General features: G+C 49.4%; 1 protein-coding gene across 5 annotated transcripts in view; it reads left to right on the top strand.

Moving 5' to 3' along the window:
* RAB37 (RAB37, member RAS oncogene family) overlaps positions 1–12,704 on the top strand; it is a 57,116-nt gene that overhangs the window by 38,428 nt on the left and 5,984 nt on the right. Inside the window, exon 2 of one of the 5 annotated variants that reach the window (XM_047705989.1) lies at positions 7,203–7,313. In XM_047705989.1, coding sequence (XP_047561945.1) covers positions 7,203–7,313 — 111 coding nt within the window. Of the gene's footprint in view, positions 1–7,202; positions 7,314–10,358; positions 10,562–12,704 lie in introns of those variants that run through there. The other 4 variants (XR_007123249.1, XM_047705988.1, XM_047705987.1 and 1 more) reach the window with 4 other exon arrangements.

The following is a 12,704-nucleotide window of genomic DNA, read 5'->3' as shown; positions in this document are numbered from 1 at the left end:
CTGTTTAGTGGGCTGGGTTTATTTGGAAGAAATAAAATTAAGCATTTGTTCAGCAACAGTTAGGCTAGACATTGGCCTTCCTCTTTGCTTTTACCTGAGTTACCCAGCATGGCATGCCTCCCCAGCACATATATAGACATATTTCTTTTTTTTTTTTAAGATGTTATTTATTTATTTATTTATTTTGACAGAGAGAGAGAGAGAGAGAGAGAGATCACAAGTAGGCAGACAGAGGCAGGGGAAGCAGGCTCCCTGCTGAGCAGAGAGCCCAATGCGAGGCTCAATCCCAGGACCCCAAGATCATGACCCGAGCCGAAGGCAGAGGCTTAACCCACTGAGCCACTCAAGTGCCCCATATATAGGCATATTTCTGAATTACAAAGGAATGTGTGTTCATTACCAAAGGAGAATGGAATATAAATGAACATAAAGAATCCATTTTAAATCACTCCCGATCCCCCCCATGCAGAGACAACCACTGTTTAATATATGTATGTGTCCCCAAAACCAGTGTTTCTCTCTTTTCTGTGGAAATGCTATTTATTCCCATTTAAGCAAAGGATCACTCATGAGTTTACTTCGTCAACCAGTTTATTACACTTATTAGGGATTTTTAATACAGAAAAGTACAAAAAGAAAACATGGCCCATGTTGCCCACTCTCAAATACTCCCAGCTAGCACCTTTTTTTTTTTTTTTAAGGTAATGCAAGCAATGTTTTGGAGAAGAAGGGGAGAAGCGAGGATGGAAGGAGGGAAGGGAGGGAGGGAGGAAGGGAGGAAAGGAGAGAGGAAGAATAGTAAGAGATAAAACTTTGATGAAAGTCTTCTCTTCATTCCCAGAACCTCAAAGGTAGTCACAGTCAGCCTCTGCTGCCTCCCTGAAAAGAAGTTTATGCATAATCAGTATATACACCCAAGTGAAGTCAACATAAGTCAGCACACAAGCATACCTCTCTGCCCCTTCTTTTACTCCATGATTATCATTTTTCCCAAACAGCACACACAAATCTACCTCATTCTCTTCTTTATTTTAAGTAATCTCTACACCCAACGTGGGGCTTGAACTCATGACCCTGAGATCAAGAGTTGCATGCTCCATGGACTGAGCCAGCCAGGTGCCCCTAGCTCATTTTTCTATGGGTTCCACAGCATTTCATCTCATGGATATTCTACAGTTTATTTAAGCAGCCCCAGTTGCTGAATTATTGGCTCTTACACATGCTACCATGAACATCCTTGTACACACATCTTGGTGAAATTTTGCAAGTAAAACCATAGAACTGTTGAGTCAAAAGAATTTGCATTTGTAACTTTGATAGATATTGTCAATTGTTCTTCAAAATGCCCCAGTGGGGTGCCTGGGTGGCTCTGTCAGTTAAATGTCTGCCTTCAGTTCGGGTCATGATCTCAGGGTCCTCCTGGGATCAAGCCCCACAGTGGGCTCCCTGCTCAGTGGGGAACCTGCTTCTCCCTCTTCCTCTCCCTCTGCCCATAGCCCTGCTTATGCTTGCTCTCTCTCCCTCTCTCTCTCTCTCTCAAATAAATAAAATCTTAAAAACAAAACAAAACAAAATTCCCCAATGTATCCTCTCACCAATGGTGCATGTAGGAGCACCTATTTTCCCAATTCTCAACCAATGTTGACCATTATCATACTTTTATCAAAGCATTAGGTGTTATAATGTATCAGAGAAACAGTGCCAGTATAAAATATATAAGGAGAGATTTCGTTCAAGGAATTGATTCTGGGAACCTGGCAGGTCCAAAATCTGCAGGCCAGACTGGCAGACGAAATTCTCAGGCACAAGCTGATGCTACAATCTTGAACAAAATTCCTTCTTCCTCAAGGAAATCTCAGTTTTGCTCTCACTTCCTTCAATTAATTGAACGAGGCTTGCCCAGGTTATTGAAGACTTACAAGTCAACTGATTGTAAATCTCTAATAATATCTATAATGTATAATCTATACACCCCTAATATACCTTCATAGCAACAGATAAACTAGTGCTTAATTAAGTAACTAAGTGCTACCGCCTAGCCAAGTTGACATATAGAACTAACCACATTTACACACAAACACAAAATATACCTGTTCGTATTCTTTGTTCACTTTCCTATTGAGATAATCTTTTGAGAGCTCTTTCTATTACTACATATATTAACCCTTTGTCTGTCTCGCAAATATTTCCTCTCTGTCATTTCTCATTTGATTTCGTTATGTTCTGTCATTATTTCTGTGCAATCAGATCTACTCATCTGAATTTGTCCTGTTAAGAAAGTCACTCAGAGCCACTTTCGGAACCATGGTAACTACCCCGTTCACCTAGCCTTTCTAAATGTTCCCCCTGAACCACGAAGTCAAAGGAAAGCAGGGTGCTGAGGCAACATTAGCCCCATTCCCATTGAGAGGTGTTTGCTAACAAACATTTTAATGTCAGGCCCTGGTTTTAGCAAGGGTCAATAGAAAACCTAGAGGATACAAAGAACTTATCAAACTCAACATCCAGAAAAAAAAAAAAAAAGAAAAAAAAAGAAATCCACTTAAAAAATGAGCAGAACACATGAACAGACATTTTTCTAAAGATATCCAGGTGGCTAACAGACACATGAGAAGATGTTCAACATCACTCATCATCAGGGAAATGAAAATCAAAACTACAATGAGACATCACCTCACACTGTCAGAATGGCTAAAATTAACAACTCAGTAAACAACAGATGTTGGCAAAGACATGGAGAAAGGGGAACCCTCTTGCACTGTTGGTGGGAATGCAAACCGGTGCAGCCACTGTGGAGAACAGTATGGAGGTTCCTCAAAAAGTTAAAAATAGGGCTACCCTAGGCCCAACAATTGCACTACTAGGTATTTACCCAAAGGATACAAAAATACAGATTTGAAGGGGTACATGCACCCCAATGTTTCTAGCAGTATTATCAACAATAGCCAATCTGTGGAGAGACCCCAAATGTCCATCAACTGATGCATGGGTAAAGAAGATACAGTGTGTGTGTGTGTGTGTGTGTGTGTGTGTGTGTACATATGTACACGCACAATGGAATACTATTCAGCCATCAAAAAGAAAGAAATCTTGGGGTGCCTGGGTGGCTCAGTCAGTTAAGGTCCAACTCTTGGTTTCAGCTCAGTTCATGATCTCATGGGTCGTGAGATGGAGCCCTGCGGCAGGCTCCATGCTCAACAGGAAGTCTGCTTGAAGATTTTCTCTCTCTGCCCCTCCCCACACTTATGCTCAACATGCTCGCTCTTTCTCTCAAATAAATATTTTTTAAAAGAATGAAATCTTTGGGGCGCCTGGGTGGCTCAGTGGGTTAAGCCACTGCCTTCGGCTCAGGTCATGATCTCAGAGTCCTGGGATCGAGCCCCGCATCGGGCTCTCTGCTCAGCAGGGAGCCTGCTTCCTCCTCTCTCTCTGCCTGCCTCTCTGCCTGCTTGTGATCTCTCTGTCAAATAAATAAATAAAATCTTTAAAAAAAAAAAAAAAAGAATGAAATCTTGCTATTTGCAATAACATGGATGGAGCTAGAGTATATTATGCTAAGTAAATAAGTCAGTTAGAGAAAGACAAATACCATGTTTTTACGCAAATGTGGAATTTAAGAAACAAAACAGATGAACATATGGGAAGGAAAGACAGAGAGAGAAGCAAACCATAAGATACTCTTAATAATAGAGAACAAACTGAGGTTTATGGAGGGAGGAGGGCAGAGGATGAGCTAGGTGTGTCATGGGTATTAAGGAGTGCATTTCTGATGAGCACTGGGTGTTATACATATGTGATGAATCACTAAATTCTACTCCTGAAACCAAAATCCACTATATGTTAACTAACTAGAATTTAAATAAAAATTTGAGAAGAGGGGCACCTGGGTGGCTCAGTCATTAAGTGTCTGCCTTTGGCCCAGGTCATGATCCCAGGACCCTGGGATCAAGTTCCGCATCGGGCTCCCTGCTCAGCAGTGAGTCTGCTTCTCCCTCTCTCACTGTCCCTGCTTGTGTTCTGTCTCTCATTCTCTCTCTCTCTCTCTCTCTCTGTCAAATAAATAAATAAATAAAATCATTTAAAAAATCTTTTTGAAAAGAAAAAAATAAAGCCATAGGAAAAACTTTGCATTTTCTGCAAAGTGACAATTGCCCATTTTGTCACTTAAGGTCCCTTATATAAGAATCCACATAAGACATTCCTCTCTGCATCGCAGGAGAAAATACTCACTGATTGAAAAGACTCAACCAGTAAGTACTACATACCCCATCTGGTTTCCCATTTTATCTTGGCTGCCAGGAAATCTAGAAGCAAATGTAAGGCTCAGATATAGGAACAAGCCAACTCACTGTGGGGCAGAAGATTTCCTCAGGTAGCATCTTTATTCACCTTCTTGTATAGTTTTGTTTTAAGCCACCTCAAATTCATTTTGGAAGTGGCTGAAGCCCAAACAGAAACAATAAACAAAATGACTTAAGATATAACATCAAACTGAGGGCTGTTGGAGGGGAGGTGGGTGGGAGGAAGGGGTAACTGGGTGATAGGCATTGCGAGGGACACTTGATGCCACGAGCACTGGGTGTTCTACACAACGGATGAAACACTAAATTCTACCCCAGGAACTAATAATACAGTGTATGTCTGAATTTTTTTTTTAATTTAAAATTTAATTTAAAATTTTTTTTAAAGAACAAAAACACCTGTCTGAATGGTGGCAAAGTTGGCACAAAAGTTTCTGCTAGAACCATGATTAATTAACATTTTCACAAATGCTCCAAGGGAGGGAAGGTACAATGGAAAATCTGGATCTGAGGTTGACATTCAGCTTCCCTAAGCAGGGAAATTTGAAGGCAACCTAGAGAAACTTCAGGAAAATCCTGGCAGCTGTTGTGGAGAGAGTAACTCCATTGTGTATCTAAGGTAATGGATTTAGGCAGACTCATCCCTAAAATGTGGGGGACCAAGGCTAGAATACAAATGGAGATCCATACCATATGTCTCAGTAGTTTAATGTTCTAAATCAAGCTTTAAAAAGCTATCAAATTAAGTGTGTCCTCTCTTCCTATTCTGACAAACATCTTCCTACTGACCTGGAAGCCAGGTTTGAATATAGGATTTTCAGAAGTTCTGCACCAAAACATGGCAGCAGCATCCTGCCCCTGCCCCCAGGCAGGATTCAGCAGGACCTGGAATGCTAAACCCTGTCACCCTGGACCTTGGCCCCCCAACAAACCAGAGAAGGTCCCAAGAAGATGGAACTGTTTTCATATGATGAGAGAAGAAAGTGAATCCTTCACCCCAAAAAGGAAAAAGATAAAAGGGAAAAGAATGTCAATGGGTTATATTTTTTAGTAAATAGAGAAGGTGGACATGGAGGGACTGACCTCTCACCTTCTGGAATAGTCTCTCCAGGAAGCACTTCTTCAAGCCCAAGGAGGCTTGATTTGAGATGTAAATTATTAAAGCCACCGCACACAACAAACAAATGGAGCCCTTTAACCCAGAAGGAAATAAAAGCTGAATTGAATTTGGTTTGGGAAGTGGAGGTGGGGAACAAGAGTCAGGGGACATCCAAAGTCAACATCACAAACAATCTCATGTTTGCCCTCCTGCCCATTCAATGCCACTGTCAGAGCCAAACAGTGTTGGGGCCATGGGTCCAACCTCAGGAGACCCTGTCAATCACTACGCTTTTACATTTTTGGTGTTTTTTTATCTTTATGGCTTTGTAAGTCCAGCTAAAGTTGGCATCTCTTGATTGAGATGAGCCTTTCCAATGACTCTGAATGCTTGTCTTTGGAAAGTAGCTATTGTCCATTTTGAAACTATGGCATTTACAACTCATTCATCCATCCGTCCATCCACCCATTCATTCATTCATTCATTCATTGAGAGCCTGCTGAGTACCAGCTTCCAGGTATATGTATATTTTGTCTCTATTGCTTATGATTTTCTTCCAAATATAGCACCTGACCTTCCCAACTAACTCTCCCCACTACTTCCTCCAGGTACAGAAGTAGCCATTCCCTTCTTTATCTTCTCTTGAAATGCTCTACTTTACTTTTCTTGAAATGCTGTCCTCTCCAATATTCCAGTGCCAAGTGCCAACTCTTCCCAAGTCATATGTCCAGACATTCTGATTTTTTTTATTTTTTTTAGACTCTCCCATACAGGAGACCCATTGTGTTACTCTCTCAAGAATCTGGTGCCAAGGGCACCTGGGTGGCACAGTGGGTTAAGCCTGTGCCTTCAGCTCAGGTCATGATCTCAGGGTCCTGTGATCGAGTCCCACTTCGGGCTCTCTGCTCAGCAGAGAGTCTGTTTCCCCCTCTCTCTCTGTCTGCCTTTCTGCCAACTTGTGATTTCTCTCTGTGTGTGTCAAATAAATAAATAAAATCTTTAAAAAAAAGAAGAAGAAGAAGAAGAAGAATCTGGTGCCAAAGAGAACTAAAAGTGCAGGGAATTTATTAAGGGGAATACCTATGAAAAAAGTGGGGTAGGGGCACCTCAATTGGTTAAGAGTCTGACTTTGGCTTAGGTCATGATCTCAGGGTCCTGGGATTGAGCCCCATGTGGGGCACTGTGCTCAGCAGGGAGTCTGCTTGTCTCTCTCCTTCTGCCCCTCCCCCCATTCTTTCTCTCTCTCTCTCAAGTACATAAAATTTCTTTTTTTAAAAAATGAAGAAGTGGGGTAGAAGCCAGGAAAGGCAGGGAGATCCCACAGACCATGAGGCAGGTCTGACCCCCACTGAGGAAGACCGCCATGCAATCTCTGGAACGATCTGTAAAATCATCCTCAAGCCAAATTCAGCCATAAGGGGAATCCTGTGTCTCCCAGAAACAGGCCTGCCTCAGTGTCCCTGCCACACTCTGCCTTCGGCTGGGAACTGCCCGTGATAAGGATGGCCTTGATGCAAACACATCTATGGGGGACTCAGAGGACACAGTGGAGCCTCTCAGTCAGTTATGCCCCTATGGTGGGAAGTCTGAGATGCAAGTTCTCATGGTCACCTCAGATGTTCATTAACAGGGGGTGAAACAGGGTCCCTTCTATGTCTCTTCAGTGACTTCAATTAGGGAATCAAGGGTTCGGGTGTGTGTGTGTGTGTGTGTTGAGAAGGAGCTCCCTCCCACAGCCACAATGGCGTCTCTGAAGCCCAGCTCCCACTGCAGACTCTCATCCCTCTCTTGCTCCCTTTCAGACCATCCTGGTGGGTGACAGTGGCGTGGGGAAGACCTCTCTGCTGGTTCAGTTCGACCAGGGCAAGTTCATCCCAGGCTCCTTCTCGGCCACCGTGGGCATCGGATTCACAGTAAGTGACCCCAGACTCCGGGGCCCTGGTGTGTCTCTGTCAGGGTCCCAGCAGGAAACAGGTGGACGCTCACACTGGATCATTCAAGGTTTAATATGAAGGCTACTTACCAAGGTGGAGGCAGGGTGTTGGGGAACGTGGCGGGGGGGGGGGGGGGTTGCAATGCCCATGCATAGTGCAGGGCCTCGGGTCCAGTCCTAGCCTAAAAAACAATAACAACAACAAAAAAAAAACAAAAAACAAACAAGAAAAAACACAAGAGGAGCGAACTACTGACAGAACTCAGGGACAAAGGCCTGCATGGGGAGGGCTGGCTACCAGGAGCTCTGACCCTCAGTGGAGAAACACACGCACTCCCCACCCTCCTGGAAGCTAGCCAGGGCGGCAAGTCAGCTCCCTCCTACCGTGCTCCCTTCCTGCTCTTCCATCTCCTCCTGGGGCTCCCCACTGGCTAGACCCAACCAGAAACTAGAAAGAATATCTTGATACAGATTGCTCAGGTCCTCCTTCCAGGGCAAGAAGAATGTGGAGAGGCAAAGGGATGACTTCAGATTTTAAGTATAGTCCAAATTTAACACTGTTGTGTGGGTCCTAGGGAACTGGTAGGCCAAGAACTAAAGTTTTATTCTTAGCGCTCTGTCTCTCCCTGGATATCCTCAGGATCAGGATGGAGCAGAACACAGGGCCTGTGGGACCACACTTAGGGCTGGGATGCAGCAGCATCACACTTGGTGGGAAGAGGCAAGAGGACCCCAGAAACTGGGCTTGCCCGCTGGATCACAGGAAGGAAGGCAAGGACACCTGATGGCCAGGGATTCAGAGTAGAGCAGAAATGAAAGCCTGGCCAGCGTGTGTGCCAGGGGCCTGGAATCCAACCCGACACACCAGCGCCCAGTGTTTGCTCATGACCAGCCTCCAGAGTGCCGGGAAAGGCAGGGCTGAGTCCCAGGAAAGCAAGGCTGCCCAGAAAATTCCTGAGATCTGGGACCAGGCTGCCATGCCAGGCATTCCCCCCACCAGGGGCCTGTTCCCCATCTGCCCCTTAGCACACGAGGTCACAGGGGGCCCTCACAGCCACCAGCCATCTCCCCCAACTCCATGCCCATCCTTCCACCTGTCAGACTCGGAGGGCAGACAGTGGGGTGGACGTGGGTATGGATGTGGTTGGGAACACTCTGATTCACACTCCACAGACGCATAAGGGTGGGACCTCCAAATTTTGCCACTAGCCTGATAAGAAACATGTGGCACCTGGCCTCTAAGAAGGAAGAAAGAATGTGGTCAAACAGAGAGCCTGAAGCAGGCTGACACAGGACAGGCCTGGCTCCCCCAAACTGACCACAAGACAAAGGACGGTCTTGGTCAAGCCGACAACACAAACCAGAGCTGGAAGTCAGAAGCCCACCTTCCCCTCCGCAGGCTCTAGGAGGGGCTCCTTCCTGGCCTCCTCCAGCTTCTGGCGGCTCCCGACAACCCTTGGTACCTCTTGGCTTGTGGCTGCAGCACCCCAGTCTCCAGCCCGGTCTTTGAAGAGCCTCTCCTCCCTGTGTGTCCGCTCGTCTTCTTACAGGGACATGAGTCGTACTGGATTAGGACCCACCTGACTCCTGTACGACTTCATCTTAACTAGTCACATCTGCAAAGACCCCCCCCCCTTCCAAATAAGGTCCCATTCTGAGGGACGAGGGGCTAGGACAGCCACAGATGCTTGGAGGGACGTAATGCAACCCATTGCAGGAGAAGGGGAGCGAGGGCCACGCCACCTCCTCGCTCTCATTTCCCGTTGTCCATTACCCTCTTGCTCTGAAAGCCCCTGCCCCTGCAGGGTTCCAGTGTGAGCACTTAAGAGCTCAGAGTGGGCTGGGGTGTTATTCACAGCAGGTGACTCTGGCATCCAAACAGCAGGTGATTACACACGTCTGCAGGGTACCAGACAGCTTCTCGGCGCCCACTGCTGGCTCTCTGAGGCCCAGCGCCGGAAAACAGCTCCAGCCACTGCCAAAAATCACAGGGCTAGGGGCACATGGACACACAGTGCCCACCAGGCCTATAGTCTCCGATAAGCCACACCTTCTTGTCTCACCCCCCAACACCTAAGTCAAGGGGTGCAGGTGCCCCTCCCCCCATGCACCCTCCATCGGTCCCTTTGTAATATGACCACAGAGCCCCTGAAGCCTACTAGGAACAAAACCGCTCACACTCCCACTCTCTGTCACCAGGAGCTGCAGGATTGCTGGGATGTCCTGCTTAAAATGATCCGCGACTTCATGAATTTATTTAATACCAAACATTTAAGGCCTGCTTCAGACCAGGGGACCAGGGCCTGCGGGCCAGGGCCGGGCTGCATAAGGCCAGCCCCGCCTTCAGCAGTTCCCAGATTGGGGGCAGGGGGGCGGCTTTCCCAGGATGGCTCATTCTGGGCGCAGCCCAACAGGTCAGTGAGAAATGAGAGGTGATCTACACTATAAAGGGTCAAAGTCCTAGCACCCCGCTAGGGACCGTGAGAAACCACAGTGTAAATGTGGGGCAAGGTGAATTTCAGTGGGTGAATAAAATCATATTCAGATGAGCTCGCGCTGGGGTGCATTAGCAAAAGCAAAACTGCCTGAGCGCCTTCCTCGCCGTGCACGTCTTCTCTCAAAAGCTCTCTAGAGTCCCCGGCCCACAATCGCGACCCAGGGACACCCGTCGGCCTCCAGCTGGCCCGGGCTCCGGCGCCGCCTGCAGGCCGCGCTGTGCAGCGGCAGCGAAAACCGGGGCGCCTGACCGCGGGGCCCCACAGATGCCAGACCCTGCGAGTCAGGCTGGATTTCCAGGGACCGTTACCCGGGGAACCTAACCCGGGCCTCGGGCGACCTTGGGGGACCGGTCCTGGGGCTGGGTTTGGCCCGTCTCCCCAGAGAGCGATGCCCGGCCAGTTTGCTCGGGGGCCGCCTGCCCTGACCCCGAGGCGCTGACCCTGCGGTCGTGCGCGCCCTCGCGAGCCAGCCTTCTAGGGGCAGGTGTCGACTGGGTGGCCGGACGGAGGGAGGAGCCTGCCAGGGTCCGGGCCGGGGCGGTGGAGGGTGGGAGGATGAGGTGGAGCCTAAAGCGGGGCGGTCCCTGCGCTGTCCCTCGCCCGCCACCCGCCGTAGCTCACCTCTGGTCCAGGGGACATGACGGGCATGTCTGGCGCCGCTGTCACTCGGGATGGAGAGGCCCCCGAGGACTCCCCGCCCTGCAGTCCGAGCTACGATGTCACGGGCAAGGTGGGTGGGCACTGCGCCCAGCGCTGGGGACTCCCCAGCCTGCTCTGAGGGCCACCCCTTTCCCACGCCCTTTGCCCTGAGACCCCGGTCCAATCCTTTCTGGCTGCGTCTTCTTTGGACTCAGCCCTTCCCCCAAGGAGCCGGGTCTCCCCGAGCAGGGAGGAAGGGTGGAGACAGCCCCTGGCTCTACGTCCTGGTCTAGGGCTCTGGGCTGGCTCAGCAAGGGTGGGGAGAGGGGAGTTAAAAGGACTGAAGGACTCCCCACACGGCGGACCCCAACCCCATTTTCTTTTGCTGCACCCTGATTGCTATGATCCCCCGGAACCCCGTGCTTCTCCGTACGGGTTAAGTGCACAACCCTCCTGCGCCCAGGCACCCACAAATGCTGGAATATGGGGATGCCTGGAGACGCGGAGGGGACGCCCCCTGGCGGCGGAGCAATTGTGGTTAATGCCTTTTCCCCAGCTAAGCTCCTGGCGGAGACCTTAGGCCCCAAGCTCCGTAGGTCCCTGGGTGCCCCCAAGCCCTACCACCTCCTTTCTGCTCCCGCAGCCATTTCCTCCCGCCTTCTTCCAGGAGGGTGTTGCTAACCAACATGCAGCCCCGCCTGAGAATTTTTAGAACCTGGTAAAGATTCTCTTGGTTAGTCCCAAGTCCCCTGCCGGCTAGCTTAGGTCACCTCTCTGGGGCTGGATCCCTCTTCAGGGGGCAGCCCTGGACGGAAGCAGGTGAGGGGGGCGATGGACTCTGGTCTGCCTGACCTCCCTCTGGGCCCCTGGAGGAGGCAGGGACTGGGAACTCTGAACGAGGGGCTGAGGGAGCTCAGAGCTTCCACTCTTCCTCTATAAGGTTGGGGAGGAGTGAGGGGCTGCCCTGTGTCATGCTGCAGGGCCTTGAAGGAGACCGGCCTCTTCCTGTGCCTCGGGGCCTCCGCCACTCCCACCCCAGGCTCTCTCTCACTAGGACCTGGGGCCTCTAACCCCCAGTCTTTCAGGGGAAGCCACTTTGCAAGTCACCCACCCAGAGCCGTTGAGATAGGCGTCCTGTGTGGGCTGGTGGCAGGAAATGGGCCCCTGTGCCTTCAGGGGAGGGGGAGCTGCTAAGGCCCAGGCCCCAGGCTGGTGGGGACTGCCTGACCTCCTGGCCTGAGCCAGCTGGCCTGTTTGTCTAGGAGGTGGCAAGGCTGGGCAGTTGTGTTTGGTGGAATAGCCTGGCTGGGGGGCTGGGGGGCTGGTGAGCATCTTTTGTTCAAGACAGCTGTGATCTGAAAAGTTTGCAAGAGTTCACCCTCCCTCCTTCCTCCTCAGGAGCCAGGGAGAAGTGCTGGCTCCAGAGGGCTGCCCGGCCTCCAGCCCTCCATCTCCCGTGGGCCAGGCAGCATCTGTGGGAGGAGCCTGGCAGAAGCTCCTTGGACCAAATTAGAGGGAATGGGAGCCGCAGGCAGGGAGTACCCAGCCCCAGGCCACTCTTCCCTGAGTCTCAGGCACTTGACATCAGCAGTTTTGGTCCAAGTCATTAATAGACTCCAAAGAGTCCTCAGTGAAATTATCCTTCCTCCCTTCTAGCCACTGTGGAAAGCATGCCACAGAACAGTTAAGGAATCTTCCCAAAGTCCCCCCGTAGCCATTTACAAGCCAAGACCCCAGCCTTCACGTACCTTTTGCTCAGTCCCCTTACCTTTCCACCAAAGTTAGCTAATCCTAGTACTGTCAAGGTCAGAGCCTCAAAAATAACTCAAACCTAGTCCCTGCTCAACCCATTAAGTATCTAACCAGCCAACTGGGAAAATTCCAGCATTAGGTCCAGACCTCTGTTCTCCAAGCTTGAGGAATGACTGGACAGAAGGCTCCCTCTCCCTGTCCCCGCTTGTCTTGTCTCTGAAAGAAGATCATGAGCAGAGACTGACCAGACAACACGAGGGCAGGGACAAACCCCACCCCACATCCCCTCCCCTAAAATGACCCAGAGATGCTAATTTGCATTCATCTGTCCCACCTGGGAGGTTTCTGCAGAAGGAACTTCAGACTCATCATCTCCCCATTTCGGTATAAATTTCAATCCTCCCTAGTTCATGCAACCCTTTTATAAACATAAAATGTCATTAGAGACTTTCAGATGAATTCTGTGACCAGAAAAAGAAAAG

The sequence above is a fragment of the Lutra lutra genome, chromosome 16 (genome assembly GCF_902655055.1).
Source record: "Lutra lutra chromosome 16, mLutLut1.2, whole genome shotgun sequence".
NCBI lineage: Eukaryota > Metazoa > Chordata > Mammalia > Carnivora > Mustelidae > Lutra > Lutra lutra.
Note: the sequence above shows the minus strand (reverse complement) of the source record. Positions and strands in the feature narration are given on the sequence as shown.